The sequence below is a fragment of the Lissotriton vulgaris genome, chromosome 3_1, assembly GCF_964263255.1.
Source record: "Lissotriton vulgaris chromosome 3_1, aLisVul1.2, whole genome shotgun sequence".
NCBI classification, from domain to species: domain Eukaryota; kingdom Metazoa; phylum Chordata; class Amphibia; order Caudata; family Salamandridae; genus Lissotriton; species Lissotriton vulgaris.
This window is the reverse complement of record NC_141689.1, coordinates 1,354,444,764-1,354,461,000: the sequence shown is the minus strand read 5'-3', so window position 1 is coordinate 1,354,461,000 and position 16,237 is coordinate 1,354,444,764. Positions and strand designations below refer to the sequence as shown.

Sequence of the window (16,237 nt, the reverse complement as noted above, 5' to 3'; positions counted from 1 at the left end):
TCCCACGAAGGATGTCGAGTACGGGGGGGTCGGGGTCTGGCTGGAGCACCAACAATCCTTGGCAAAAGCAACCCACGCAGTAAGGTCAAGCAGGTTACGGTGAGGTCCAGCAAGGTCCTGGAGACTCCCCAAGCAATGGAGTGTCAGGGCACATCTGCAATACCCAGGGAAGCCCAACAGAATTCTAGATGGCCCTCAGGAGGACCCACAGGTCGAATGACCAGGAGCCGCCAGGGGACCTTGAGCAAGATCACAAAGTACCAGCCCACGGAGCACTTGGTGCAAGAAGCTCAGAGTTCTTTTGTGGAAATACAGCTTGGGGGCAGAACTAAACAGAGTACAATGCAAACGTTTTAGAATTGTCAACAAGCATATGTACTTGCAAAAGGACACAGTGCACAGGGGTTCGGATTATGTGGTCCCCACAAGGGATACTGGCCTTGAACTCGGTGAGAGGGCAGATCACCCTTAAGGAACTTTGGAATCCACCTCCTGTGTTGCTGGAGCCTTCTCAGTCTGCAGGAGCTCAGGATCAGCAGACTGGTCAGTTGCGTGATGGTGCCTGGGATTGCAGGGGAGTGTGTCCTTCATCCCAAGGGAGATTCTTCAGTTGTCCATAGTGCACCACAGGTCATGCAAGGAGCCTGTATAGAGCAAGGGCACAGACAAAGCTTTTGACAGAGAGGGAGACAAAGTCGGGCCCAGTCTAAGTCCAAGTAAGTCCAGAGTGTCCAGACCGTCGAAGACCAGTGGTTTCTTCTTGTAGAATCTTGTCCACATAAAATCTAAAGTCTTACAGCCATGTAAGCCCTATCATACCCACAGAATAGGATTGGAAAGATTTGGGGGTCTCTCCTAGGGGAGGGTCAGGACAGACGGGTGGTTACATCCATGTCCTTTGTCCATTCTTGCACCAGGACAGGAGCCAATGGCTCCCAGAACTGGTTTGAGCAGGACTATGCACAGGGACACCAAATGTGCCCCAGGTGCAGACTTTCAGGCACTTTCAGAGTGCATCCACCCAGCCCCAATACACTTAATCCTGTCCGGTAGGTGGTCACACCTCCCTGTGACAGGATGTCTATTGTGCTGCCTTCCTCTGCTCGAGCTTGGCAGCAGGAGGGCAGAAATGTGTCTCTGGTAGGCAGCATCCATTTTGTGCTGACTTAGATTTGTTGACCCCTAGATCCAAGGAAGTCATAAAAGAGGCATAGGTCGTTATCATACGTTGCAAGGCCCTACCTGTTATGGCAACTAGGACACTGTTGTCAGCATAGGCGAGCAGTGGGAGGGCAAGGGAGCCAAATTTCGAAATGTCCTATGTTGTACCTGCCAAAGCTGCCTCAAACCCGTTCATATATAATGAGAACAGGAATGGGGCAAGGACACATCCTTGCCTAACTCCCCATAAAATTTGAAATGAACGGGTTCATCCTCCTTCCTTTCTATACCGAACAGATGAGGTGGCCTGGGGATATAACTGGCGAATGAATGTGAGAATTGGCGTATCAACCCCCATGGTCTCCATTATCTCCCACAGTTTGCAGTGTGACACGCAGTCAAATGCTGCGGTGAGCTCCATGAAGGCCATATAGATTTTTTCCCCTTTCGCCCTGGTATATTTCTCTATAATGAGGCTCAGGTTCAAACATTGGTCGATCTTAGCCCTCCCCCTCTGGAAGCCATATTGGGCCGGCATCAGTATATTTCTCTCAAGGGCCCACTCTTCCAGCCTATGTAATAGTAACCGTCCCATAAATTGAGGTGCTATCTAACAGGGATATGGGCCTATAGTTGTCAGGGTAATGTGTAGCTCCTTTTTTATAGACAAGAGGGTCTGATTGTACCAAAGGGACTGGAGACTGATTGATCGAACAGATTTCCCTTGCCCCATAAATCATCTCAAAATGAGACACCCAGGTATCCTCTCCCACATGAGATTGCAAAGTTTGATCCCTGGCATCCTTAAAATAGGGATTATTTACTACCCTCCAGAAGTCCCTGCTGTTATTGGTAAATGCTGCCCTTTCTAGTTGTTTCCAGGCCTCTTCTTTCAGGGCCATTTTTCTTTGTTTCCTAGTTTCTTTATATACCTTGCGCAATAACTTTATCTTCCCTTGATCTCTTAGTACGTCTTCCAATGCTTCATGGAGATCTTTTAAGGATCGAGAACAGGCATGATCAAACCAACGCCTAACCGGAACCCTATTTGTAGTTCTATTGTGGGACAGTGCATTTTTTACTGCTTCTAGTAATTCCACAAAATCTAGAATAAGATGTTCATTTGGGAAGTTTGCATCCAAACAATGTTGAATATAGTCCATGTTCTTAGTTACTATTTGGCGGATTGTATTTTCCTTATCTATACTATCCCATTTTAGTTGGTATCCGTTCTTTCTTCCTAAAACCTGTGTCGCTATGACTATTGTTTGCCATGGAAAAGGAGAGGATGCCGTAGTCACTGAAGGTAGTAAATGTTGACTCCAGTTAAGTGAGTTTCCCTCCAAGGGGTTCTGAGGTCAGTACGAATTCAACAGTGGACTCCTAATTATTCTGTATAAAAGTCTTTAGGGACTCCCCGGCAGATAAATCCATTCTGTTTCTTATCTCCAGATTTCCAATGGAGAGTATTCTGTTCGGACTCTGACCATATTCTTGGTGAGTAAAATGGTGAACCGGGACCCCTTCCACATCCACAATAACACATACCATCTTGGTGGAGTCTTTACTCAAATGTGCATTGAAATCACACACCCACACGATATTAAAGAACTCCTGGGATTCACCCCCAATTTTATCAAGCTTTTTTTCCAATTGTGCCACCACCGAATGCATATTAACTCTAATGTTGTTATTATAGAAGTTTATCAGTAACCACTCCTGACCTCCTGAGCCCCTTATTAACAAAAAATGGAAATACGGGGACAACTGCAAGAATTTCTTTATTCTTATTGGGAGGGTGTTGGATATAGGCGTTAATAGACCCATATAAACTCCCTCCCCCACCCCCCCCCCCCCCACCCCCCCGGCTCGTCCTGATTGTTCATGCACTGCCTTTGTCTGGAACGCGCGATACCTGTCTATAGCGATTTGATCAGCTGCCCAGGTCTCCTGTAAAAAAACTATGTTGTGTTTATGTCTAACATCCAGCCAGGGCATGTTACCCTCCTTCCCCTTAATGCCTGCAATGTTCCAAGAGGATAGTTTTATCCAGCTTCCAGTTTCCTCTTATGTATCCCCCGGGGAACTTATTTCTTCACATGTTTTTCCCTTGGTGTGCTCCAACCCTATTTTGGGTAGTTCCGCTGTGGGTAGACAGTCACAGGAATCAATCCCTGCTAAAGTAGTGAATATGTTTACTACTTCCTACTTAGAGCTCCCCAAATTGCCCAGAGCTTTCATAGTCATTTTTTGGCATCCATGCCTTCCATATGCATAGCTGTAAGGACCCAAGTTACCCAAGGGAGCTGGGGTATAAAAAAAGTCCAGAGACAGAGCATAGATCTGAGTGCCAAGGAGTACTACGTTAAGGAGTTGGCGTTTTTAGATGGCTCAACACTTGCTGATTGTTAAAATTGATCACTATACAATCTCCTTTTGAATTTTTATGTGAGGTACCCACCCAGCCCACTCCTATGGCCATTATAATATGGTGGGCTAGGCCATCATTTCTTTCTGTCCCCTACCATCATACTTATTCAGTCAAAAGAGTGATTTGTTTATCAGCTGCTCTGTAGATTCTTTTTGGCCCTCACTCAGTACTGGGACATTTGTCAGGACCAACACCAATGCTAAGGCAGCAGGGGGAAGATCTAACAATTGGTGGTGGTGCCGCCCATTAATCACTCTCTCATCTTCCGTCAAAAGTGCAGCCCTCACCTCATATGTTCCCTCGCTCTCATCTTTATAAAAATAAATTCTTTCTAGCTGTGGTGCCCCCTCTACAGCAGTCCCCTTAATTGACACTTGAGGAACTTGCTCAAGATCAGCAGGGTGGGAAATAGGAGCAGGGGGTGCAGTTAGTGGAGGCAACTCTGGTGCAATGGTGATGTTTCCCTCTCCTTGTGCGCCCCCAACTGTTGGACCTTTAAGATTTCCCGATCTTGCTGCCACCCCTCCCCCTGAGACACTCACTGACCCAAACAAACCTATACACTCTTCTATCTTTATAAGTCTGTAAATTAACAGCTGCAGAAGAAGAAACACCATATTCTCCAGTCTGTTCCATCCCGCATCGTCGATCGCGACAGAACATAGATTAGTGGGAGGTGGATGGTACATGCTTGATTGTCCTTCACTTATTATCGGGAGTCTTTTCTAATTTTAAGTTTTTTATTGGGTTCGGGTTTTACTTTTTTCCCACATCTTTTCCTCTTAGTAGCTGGTTCAGTGTTGGGCTCTTCAATGGGAACTGATTTGTCAACAAGTTCCGTGGCTTGGTGTGCATTGTCATAAGCTTGAGACTCAGAGAGGGCTATGTTACACTTTTCGGGGCCAGTATCGGATAGTAATGAGGTTGGGCTGTACATCCTGTACCTTCTTCCAAGGAGAGCCGGTGCTCTGTGAGCTCTATTTCTTGCAACAAGACATTAGCAGCCCATATCAAAAATGCATCAAGTGTGTTTCCTATTCCCCCCCCCCCCTCGAACCTCACTTGCTGCCTTCCTCTTACCCATTATAGGGAACACTCCTTCCCGCTATGATCCTAGAACTGGCTTCCCCCCTGAGATGATCATTAGGGGAGTGGCCCAGCCTCCTCCGGGCTCTGACAGGCAGGGACAAGCCCAGGTGTGGCCCAGCGTGTGGCCTGCACTACGTGAGCGATGTGAAGTTTAATGCGCAGGTGCTGCTGGGGCTTGTGTGAGTTGTAGTCTCCCCAGTGGCTTGTGGCAGCTTCCCCCAGGCGAGATTCCAGGCACCAACAGGAGTCAGGAGCATAAGTTTATCCTGTTGTGGTCACGAGGCACGCTTTTATGCACGGGTGCTGCAGGGGCTTGTTGGAGTAGTAGTCTCCCCAGCGGCTTGTAGCGGCTTCCCCCAGATGGGATTTCAGGCACCATCATGAGTCAGGTGCAGGCGTTTACCCTGTTGTGGTAGCAATGCACGATTTTATGTGTGGGTCTTGCGGGGGCTTGTGGGAGAAGAAGTCTCCCCAGCGGCTTGTGGCAGCTTCCCCCAGGCGAGATTCCAGGAACCAACAGGAGTCAGGAGCAGGCATTTACCTTTGAGTACTGTTTGGCACTATATAAAGAGGCACAAAAAGTAACTGTGGCTTATGTAAAGCACTCCAATACTTTTGGGTGGTGTTGGCGCTGTATAAAGCTGCACAAAAAAAACAGAAAGAATCACAATGTTAGGCTGGTTTACTGTAGTGAACATGGGGAAACACATTGTATCGGCAACCACTTTAAAAGGACTATTTTTGCCATGCACACTGAGGTCAGGCAGACCGTGATGACATCATGACTCAGCCTGGATCCTTTGAAGAGAATTCAAGTAAAGCAACAATGAAGCACGGAAACAGTTCACCAGTGAACGCGGAAAGAAAGTGTCCCAAAAAAGAGGAATTTGAAGAAATTGAGTCCCACTCACAGTAGAACCGTGGCAATGCAAATACAGCTGAAGACACAGGTACTTTAGATGCCTTGTGATAACGCATTACTCATTCACTAGAGGTCTGATTTTCCATCTATAATCACAATTGCTGAGCGACAACATAGGGTGTAAACATGCACAAACACCTAGTACCCACACATGCGGAAAATAAACTGAGACTACACATGTTCAAAGTAATAGCAGCCATACACACATGCTCCAATCAGCAAGTCAGCTATACACTAAAAGGATATTAAAAGGTAGAACACCACTACTCACTAGAATGAAAAAGACTACAATACACCGGGAAGTGCAAGGCAGCAAACAGAGATGGGAGGGAGGAGGTTGGGGAAACAGAAAGCAGCAAAAAGGGAAAAGCATTCACGGGGAAGGGGGTGATCTGTGGACGGGGAATGAGTGCGGGTAAGAGGAGACGGAGCTGGTAAAGGCACAAGCACTGTGTAGAGTGCGGAAAAAGAAAGAAAAAGTAGGTCCTAAAATGGTCATAAAAACAGGAGCAGATGATGTTTACAAGTACTTAGTCAATGCTCTGAGGGGAGGGCTAAACACAAGAAGAGGCAGGACAATGCTTGTCAGGGACTAATGGTGTTAAAGAATATGAGACAGAAGATGGAGCGAGTAAACTGGAAGTATGTGAGTGGGCTGAAGTCCACAGATTAAACACAGCATGTCTCTTTGAGACAGCACATGCGCTGTCCAGCTGAGACCTAATAAACTCAGGTAGCTCAGGTGCTACTCTTACACTGTATGAATGACTGCCATCTTCGATGATTATTAGAGGGACAGTCCAGTGGTGATAGCTGACATGATTCCTAGCAGGCATATAAACTGGAGGCTTCCTGACTACATTCACTTGTACTACAAAGGCTTGAAAGTTACATTTATCGCTCACCTGAACGAACCAATCAATCGTACAGCAGTTCACCAAGGAGGGAAACATGCGGCATCGTGCCCGGAAAGCTTCTCCAACAGGGCTCATGCAGAGCACTATATGCATCTTCTGACGAACTCGATTAATAAAGAACTGAAACACCTGCGGATTTGAAACAGATGTGAGACACTGCTATCAAGAAAGACATGTACACAAACTAGTACCAAAACAGGGGAATAATGAAAGTTTTTCTGTGGTGTGTGAAACACCACACAGTAATTCGTGGTTAGTATCTGTTGCAGCATCGGAATTCATAATATGGGATTGGCATATACTTCTGTGTCTAAAGGGATGCTACATAATATATGCATAAAAGCTGTGAATCTAAAGGATATATAGATTGTGAAGGTTTACTAAACTCAGGTTTATTTACAGAAGAACATCCCCTACGTTGTAAGGGATTGCTTATAGAAAATAGTTTTTTTTTTCTAAATCTGTTTTAATGTTATTAAAAGCAATTCGAAGTTTTAGCTCACAATTTGAACTTGGGTGTGTGTGTGCGCCTGTGCTCCTGAAGCACCGTGCTACACCCATGTTTAATTCACAGAAGGGTAGGTCAGGTTTTGCACTCTCCTTCGGCCTTCCTTCTTTAGTTAGACTCTCGAAGAAGTGCCATGGAGCAGTCTCTTTAAGTGCACGTTGGCATTGTATTTAATACTAGCATCAAAGGCTGACTCACGTGAAGGTACACATCTGAGAGTAAAAGTTCAAAGTGCACTCTACTGCTTTTACGTTAGCCTTTCCTCAGTTTTTAACCTTGGATTTTCTAACAGAAGGCAGACATCGCAATAAAACTGGCAAATCAAAATAGATGATGAGCTCAAGAACACAATGTACACACATACACATGTGAACTATAACATTTACCACTAATCCGGATAACACCCTCCAGCTGCCCGCTGTGCCCCGTGGGCATATTTAGAGATGAGGCTAAAAAGAAACATGGCCATTTCCACTTTTTTGACCCATCAGAATTAATCAGAGCGGGAGAAAGGGGAGAATACAGAGTTGTTGCAGTTCTTATTTATAAACCTATTGTCTGCAGGAGAGTTAAAGTTGTTACCATCTTTTTGGAATACATTTTAATTTACCTCGTCTCTACTTCCCTCTGGTATTCCTGCTTCTTTCGCTTTTGGTCTTGTAGCTGCCAAAACAAATTCCAGGTCATCTTTTTCAAAGAGACTGGGGACTTCACCAGAGTTAAGAATATTGTTTACGTCTTCCAAAAACTCCTCCACAACAATCTGTGGATCAGAAAAATGATGAACTATTATTATCTATTCAAGTAGCTGGAGAAATGTTGCATTGTTTCCGATTAAAATAGTAAATCTTCCACCTACACCAATACAAACATTGCAGAATGTATGATACTTGCAATACATCTGAACCTGCAATTTTCACTGCAGCGCGCGCGCGTAAAGATTGTAGGAATGTTCTTGCCTGATGAAGATTGTTGAAAACAGGGGTTTCTAGTTGGCTGAGGCGAGGCCCTAACAAGGCAACATCCATCACCCTCGTGATGTATAACCTGGGCTCACCCTTGAGTAGCTGGCACTGAGTAGTTCAGGTTTATCACAGAGGCAATGTGAAAAACATCGGCACAACACTCGCTCACCATAAATACCCCATGCGGTACAAAAGAGACTTCACACCAGTCGAATGTAAAATTTGTTTGTATTCAACACACGTATATAATCAATGCAACATAAACATTTTCGGCCAGATTCATCAAGCTTCATTGCGCTCGCAAAGGGCCAGATTCTGAGAATCTCGCCCTTTGCGAGTGCAATTTTTGCATTTGGGATTCATCATCCCAAATCCAAAATTCGCTAATAAAGAATTCGCACATTTGCGAGGAATTGCATTTAAGGAATCTCTATTTGAGATTCCTTAAATGCAATTCATGAACCATTTTAAAATTGCGAAATCGCAATTTTGGGCCGCTATTTACCGCGAGGTCAAACCTCGCGGCCAATAGCGAAAACTTAGAAAAATGCATTTAAATGCATTTTTGTAAGTTGCATGTTACACACATACATGTCCTATGGACATGTGTGTGCGCAACACCAATGTAGATTATAATTCAGGGGTGCTACAGGGTGTCCTTTGGACACCCCTGGTACCCTTGAAATCGCTTCCTTATTTGCGATTAGCTAATTGCTAATTGCAAATAAGGAAGCTGTAAGAATCACAATTTTTTTTGCGATTTCTACATGAATCCCGTTTTGCAAGTCCTTAATAGCGATTCCTTAATAATCGCTATTAAGGACTCGCGAAACGGGACAATGATGAATCTAGCTGTTTGTACCTTTGGGCATAAATCACACTTGGAAATAGTACTAGCAGTACTAGGCCCACTCGTGTTATAATAATATGAAAAATATACACACTGGGGGCAAATCCTAAACTAACTCCCCAACACATAGCACCCTTATGCGGTTCAACACGCTATATACCCCTGGTCCACCCCAACAGTCCTTATATTTCAATCTCATACAGTTAGAGGGGGCACCCTGGGTAACAAAGAAATCAGAACCATGTACATTCAGGAACTTAAACCACTTTTTAGCAGCATTGCGGGCCGGGCCTCGAGGGAAACACTAGTGTCAAATGTAAAGTGCTTTTGGTATGAAATTAACCAATAAAACCACGTTGGCAGCCAATGTTGTGAGCTACTAGTGGTACACTCCCACAGTCACTTCTGCACACACACACACTCGCACCGCTACTCGGTGCCACTGATACCAGCCAGTCCATATGGGACGTTCTTACTCTCCTACACACTCAACACCCTGATGCGGTGCGCTGATATTCAGAAGCTCAATGGATAACACGCTGCAGTCCCCAAGGCCCACAACCTCCCTCCGCCCACCAGTTCATACCGACTGTCCAATGACCCCGGATGGAAGTTTACCAGGTCCCACTAAGTCTGGTCTCTCCAGAACAGGTGGAGAAAGTAACAAGTTTTAATTTTGAGTTAGCAATAAACGATAGGGGTTTTCAGCCACTGAGGAAATCACCCTGAGGTCTCATAACACTAAGGAGTCACACAGTTTCTTGAACCGCTTCAGAATTGTCTTGGAAGCATTCTTCCAGCCCAATCTCTCTCGCCACTCCCTGGCAGCACAATGTCTTTGGGCCATATGTATCATACTATCGTTTTGCGAATTCCAAATAGCGAATTTTAAGGAATCGCTATTTGGAAATCGCAAAACGGTATGTATGTAAATAATCGCTATTTATTAGCGATTTCCAATAATTCCTTATTTGCGAATTTGCAAGTTGCGAATTCGCAAATAAGGAATACATCCCATTCATTTCTAAGGGCCTCTTGGCCCATAGAAATGAAAGGCTAAATTGCGATTAGCAATTTGCTAATCACAAATTTTGCGAATTTTCCAGGGTGCAGGGGTGTCTCAAGAATACCCTGCTGCAGCCCTGAAAATTACATGTGTGCGCATATGGCGCACATACATGCCCAAAGGGCATGTATGAGCGTCACATGGCACCTTTTGTTTTAAGAAAAAAATGCTTTTTTAAAAGAATACGCAATTTACCACCAACTACAAGTTGGTGGTAATTTGCGACATCTTATTCCAAAATCGCAATTTTTAAATATTTCATACATATCATTTGGGAAATCGCATTTTGCGATTTTCTAAATGCTTGTGCAATGTTAAGGAATCGCAACATTTGCGATTCCTTAACATTTGCGATGCGATAATTTCATACATCGCATTTCACGTTTTTCTTGTCGCAAACGCTGCGAATTTCCGATTCGCAGCGTTTACGACAAGAAAAACGCTTCATACATATGGCCCTTTGAGAGGAGCCAGGTGAGGAGAGGCCAGTTGGTCCACCAATATGAGGGTCAGGAAGGGAGCAGCCATGAATGGGGAATTAACACAGGGGAGCCTCTCAGATGCAGTAGGCACCATCCATGTACAAGTTGATCAGTTGTACCCAGGCAGTTCGGGTAAAAGGTCTGGTGCGCACTGGGAAGAGTTGCACCAGAGACTTCAGGTCACACACACGAAAAGTAGCAAATCCCCCACATCATGGAAATGAGTCAAAATGACCAGTGCGCATTAAAATGGGTTGCAACAGGCAATTCCAATCACACAAAATGACAAGTCACAAATTCAGCACCTCTCTAGAAATGAGGCAGCAAGTCCGGTGCACGTTGATTCGGCTTACACCAGACTAGTCTGGTCACACACACAGGTGCAAGTTCAGCAGAGCCACATGGGGTAGAATGAGGCATTAGTATGGGTACACCCCCAACTCTGAGGATCGCACCCTGTGAATTGGACACCACATGCAATGAGCATGCAGTTGCCATGAAAAACAAGAGAGATGCAGCACACACAACGAAACGGCAACACCGGGTCCCACTACTGATGAATCTGTTCACCACCAAGGCGCCTATGAGTGTCAGGGTCCCTGTAGTACAGGAAGCATACAGTTTAGATGCTTGCAGGTTTCTGGGGCCCCGAACTAGGCAACCTGGTTTCCAGATAAAGTTCTTAGTCAAGCGCAAGCGCCTCGCTACCTGTTAGGGTTCTGCAGACAAAGTAGGCACTTGTGAGGGTACCGCTCTCCAGATGACACAGGTAGATGGTTTAAGCCCCTTGCAGTAGATCTTTAAAATCCCTGACATCTCCAGGAGGAGAGGAGGCCCACTGAAGGACCTTTGAGGGCACACTTCAGGGAGCCGCACTCCAACAGGTCTTCAGCCTAGGCCGGCCTCTATTCTGAGAGTTATCCTTCATGTGCACGACAGATTCCTCTGACAGCATGCATCATGCAGTCCGGGTTCTCTGGTCCCACCTCCCTACAAGCATATCTCTTCTTTGCGGAAACATGGCAATAGTAGTTATACTGAAGTGTGCCTTGGAAGTTGGGGTGGTTTAGAAGGTCTTCTTTTGAAACATACAGGTCTCCCCTAAAGTTCAGGCCTGTCTGCCAGGGGGCCGTGGAATTCAGATCTAACTCTTTAGAGGGGCCATGATCCGACCCTAAAGGCTAAGTGTCAAAACCTCCCCTTCAAATCTATTCCACTCTGGCATCAAATGGCGGAGGTCTGTTATTCCATGGCATGGCCATGGTTTATAGCTGCCTTTGGGGAGTTTGTAGATTTGCTTCCCTGACCTCCTGTATCAACTGGGGCGCGGCCCCAAGGCACACAGAGAGGTTTAGAACATAGAAATTTCCATATTCCATAAGTGGAATTTCTAAGTGAGTTATTCCTATACCACTTTCATCATTGGAAAGAGTGTGGCACTGCGAATCCATAGATAGGAAACATCATGAGGTTGCTCCACTGCAACCCACGGTCGCAGCCCGACGTAATACCAAGTACTTCCCCATGTTAGCCTATGGGAAGAGCAGTCTCATAGGTAGTAAAACACGCTTGGGTATTTCATATAACCTGAGTGCACGTGCACTAAGGTGCACACAGGCCTGTGATAGCAGGCTGAACACAAAGGCTCTGGCACCATCGGTGCCAGTGCACTCACAGAAGCCTGCAAAGGCATCCTGGATACGGGTTCAACCACACTTGGTGCACGTGTGCACCCACAGGCCTGCAATAGCATGCTAGATACAGGGTCACGCGCACTATAGGTGCAAATGTGCACGCACAATCCTGCAAGAGCAGGCTGGAAACAGAGTCCAGAGCACCATAGGGGCAAGTGAACACACATAAGCCTGGTCGGTCACATAGCCTCTAGTGCCATCAGTGCGAGTGCACACAAACATCCCTGCATGAGCGGGGGGACGCACAGTCCCTAGAGCCATCGTTGTGAGTGTGGACACTCACGCCTGTAAGGTCAGGGGAGACACATCGCACGCACAAGCCTGCAATAGCAGGATGGACACAGGTGTACCAACTGCGGTGGCAAGTGTGCTAACACAGTTCTGCGATGGCAAACCGGACACGTAGTCACTAACACCATGGGTGCAAGTGGGCACACTCAGGCCGGCAATGGCAGGCCTGACCCAGGCCTTGGAACATTATAGTTGTAGGTAGTCCCAGACTGACCGGTGATGGCACACAAGACACCTAGACCAAAGACCACAGATGTAAATGTGCGCCCCTAAGCCTGCAGTGGCAGGCTGGACACATATTCAAAGCAGCACAATGTCCGGGGGCACACCCAAGCACGCAATGGCAGGCTGGGTACACAGTCAGTCCCCAAGAGATGCAAGTGTGCCCACACAGGTCTTCAACGGCAGAGCGGCCCCTGCTTTAGAAAACAGTGTCTGCACCATTTCCTAACACATGTGGGACAGTGCTCGCATTTTAACACTATCTTGATGGGGAGGAAGTGCCCTGGGCACGAAGCCACACAATATCCTCTGCAACACTCTAGGAGTCTCCTGTGGGGAATCAGACTCCAAGGCAGGGGAAAACCCACATGGGGGCTCTTCGCTAACTGTACGGGGGACAACCATCTGTCACCCGCACTGACTTCATTCAGCCTACTATCCCCTTAAGCCCTTCAGGGCTTCCCTGGGGGGTGTCCTCTTGATATGAGACGGCCCACTCAAGATTGGCGAGAGTGATGTCAACCTAAGAAGGGCACAATGGCACCCCACAGGCCTGCTAAAGCAAGCCCAATACATGATTGGCGGCCTATCCTGTGGGTGGAACACTCAGTGCTACATCCCACTATTAGCCAGGGCAGTACCCGCCCCGGGTGTGTGGGGCACCTTTTTGCAGGACGCACGTAGATACGTTGCCAAGACTACACACGTTTGCCCCACTTCCGGGTGCGTGCAGGACGAACAAGCGCACTTTCCCTCTGCAGTACAGCGGAAAGATGCCCCGAGTCCCTAGGTCGATGGAGAGATGCAGCAAAAACTAGGAGGAAAAAGATAAATGTTTTGGGGTAATGTCTCCCTAAGAAGGGCCATGTCCAACAAAGATATCTTCCCATCAGTTTATTCAAACTTTTTTTAGAATTAAAACACACACGCTTGTAATTAGGAGAATCGATTCCTCACACATTCAGGTTCACTGACTGACATTCCCACTGTGATGCTAATACCTGTCAAAAACATACAGCGCCTAGGCCTACTTTCATTTCTATTGCATAGCTTCTTTCCATGGCTGATGTCTATTGAAGTACTAGTACAGATACCTTCTATAAGGGGACTGTCTCTCTTTGACCAGTATGTGGTTACTTTCTACCAGAAGAAGCAGCCACTGGGATTGCTTTTGCTTATGATCTCCAGGTCTAGATAATTTGTGGTTTTGAACCTTCACAATGACTTTGTGGACAGGCTTTAGTTGGCTCACACTTGTCCGTAACAGATATACTTATTGACAATATAAGGAAACACTTTGATTAACACAGTCTTTTCTATGTCTGCACTACGTAGCTTACAATTGAATGCTGGTCAGTATGCATAAAACACTGGTCTTTTGACTTAGAGTGAAAATGCGCTAATTAAAATACAGATTAAGCTACTTGTCACTCCTTTGATTCATTAGGATCAATAACTCGATCGCATTTCTTGTTCTCTAAATAAGAGGGAAGTTTGACTCATATTTACAGAGCAGGTGTCACTGATTCAAGAAAGGCCACTAAAATATACATCATTTATTTGAAGCGCAAATCGCACATATTTCCAAAAAAACGCACCTTTCTGTATTTACTAAACGGTCCTTTCAGTAAATTGTAGAGGACGTAAAACACTCATAGTAAAACATAAGACCTATCTCAGATCTTGTAAACACAGTAAAGTTCACTGTGAATATTTTTCCTTGCACTAATGACATTTTTTCGTTACAGGGAATATTCTTCTTTTCGGGTAAGATTAATATTTGTCCAGGTGCATTTTGTGACTTACATTAGATGCTATGAATTAATTTACTCTTGTGGGCACTCAGTGCACACTTACTTGGCACTTACTCTGGTTTGCCCACTTTTTCATGTGCATAAGTTAAACATTAGCATACGTCAGTGACTCCTAGCATGCATATTTGTAACTAACAATTCTATTTTCTTTGGTGAGTTGGAGCATTGTACTCCTGCGAAAATTAGGCTTCGGTGGCTCGTCACTGAATTTGCATTGAACTAATTAAAGGTGGTTTTCCATATTACCCCTACAGCTGCATGAATATAATTAGTTAGCATTATATAGGAGACAGAGCTTGTAGTTGTTGTTACCCAATGACAACACCACTTTCTAACAGTATAATCCTCGGTTGCCATGTTTTAATTTGCTGGCCCTAGGTCAGTGGGCAATAAAGAGCTCTCTTTCAGCAAATCAGAGATATATGATAGATCAAGCTAGTCCACGCCAGCTGAAGCATTTCTTAATAGATGCACTCCAATAGTTTCTCTAGTGGCGCTGGTACACCACTGGAGCAAAACCCATTTCAGCATGTGACTGACACAACTGTCTGGGGGCAAAGACAAAACTGGACAATAGCTAGGGTCTTCGGGGTATATTATCAAGGGCTGGCGATAACATTATCCCCGCTTTAGTGTCCGTTTTCGGGTGAAAAGCATCGAAAATGTTAACGCTTTAGTAACAAGAACACGCTAGTGCGTGTTTCCTTGCCTTAGCGCCCATTGTCAGCACACCTCGCATCGCATCGTTAATGAGTTGCAAAGGAGGCGTGCCTGACAAAACTCCATGGGAAAATATCGCTAACCCTGCTTCGCGATATTATCAACGAGGGGTAGCGATATTTGAAATCGAGTTAACTATGCCTTAACGCAGGAATTTAACGTCTGTTAAATTCCTGACTAAGGCATATCTAACATGGGGGGTGGATTGTGGGGCTAAGACCACAAGGCCTTATCATCAACCATATCGCCGTTTTCCACGGAACATCGCTGAAAAACCAGCATTGTTCCATGGAAAACGGCGATATCCCCGCTATCGCTGGAATTTTTATCACCTCGGTGATACGCGTTGTTAATAACGCTCTAACCAGGTGATAAATTCCAGCGATAGACGGCTATAAATAAAAATGGGCTAAGCGCGCATTGCGATATTTATTGCCGTCTATTGATAATATGCCCCTACATTCTTACAGCCAAACTTAACTGACCTGAATCCAAAACTCCTGTTAATAACTCTAACCCTGTCGCCCAGAGTAAAAAACTGAATTCAGAAAACCTAACTTAGCAGCTTCAAAACAAAATAGAAGTGAGAGTTTTACAATGAAAAACAGTAGGTGCAAGGAAGTCTTCATTCAAAAGTGGTAAAAAGCCTCATTCTATTACTGGGTAGCATAATAAATGATTGCGTCTGCTGAACATTCCATTGATCAACTGTTACATGTATGTCGAGGTTGGAGGTCGAAAAAGGAGCTGGGAATATTTACAAATATGCCATTAGTTAGTAAAGGTTCACTGAAAGGGGTAACACGATTTAATAGGCACTTGTGAGAGGGGGTATATTAATTTGTTGGGCTAAATGAAGCATAGTCCTATAACTTGCTTAAAAAAACAGGCCAAAGGCCCTATACTGGGCAGACGAAGCACATTGTGTGTATCGATATAATAAAAAAACATGAAGAAGGGAGGTAAATAGCTACATTTCATGACCAGAATTAGAAATAATATGTTTGCTTTCTGCATGGAGCATATAGAAACTACTCACGAAAAAGGACTTTTTAGATCATCCAACATTCGTCGTGTTAAAATCTATTGGAAAATAATGTTGACT

At 45.2% G+C, this 16,237-nt stretch overlaps 1 protein-coding gene across 1 annotated transcript in view; it reads right to left on the bottom strand.

Annotated features, from left to right (window-relative positions):
* The window catches only part of DNAH6 (dynein axonemal heavy chain 6), a 2,460,712-nt gene that overhangs the window by 926,235 nt on the left and 1,518,240 nt on the right, over positions 1 to 16,237 (bottom strand). The window contains exons 47-48 of the mRNA XM_086961829.1: positions 7,639 to 7,791; positions 6,509 to 6,649 (exon numbers count right to left, since the gene is read on the bottom strand). Of these exons, the coding sequence (XP_086817955.1) occupies positions 6,509 to 6,649; positions 7,639 to 7,791 (294 nt within the window). The remainder of the gene's footprint in view (positions 1 to 6,508; positions 6,650 to 7,638; positions 7,792 to 16,237) is intronic.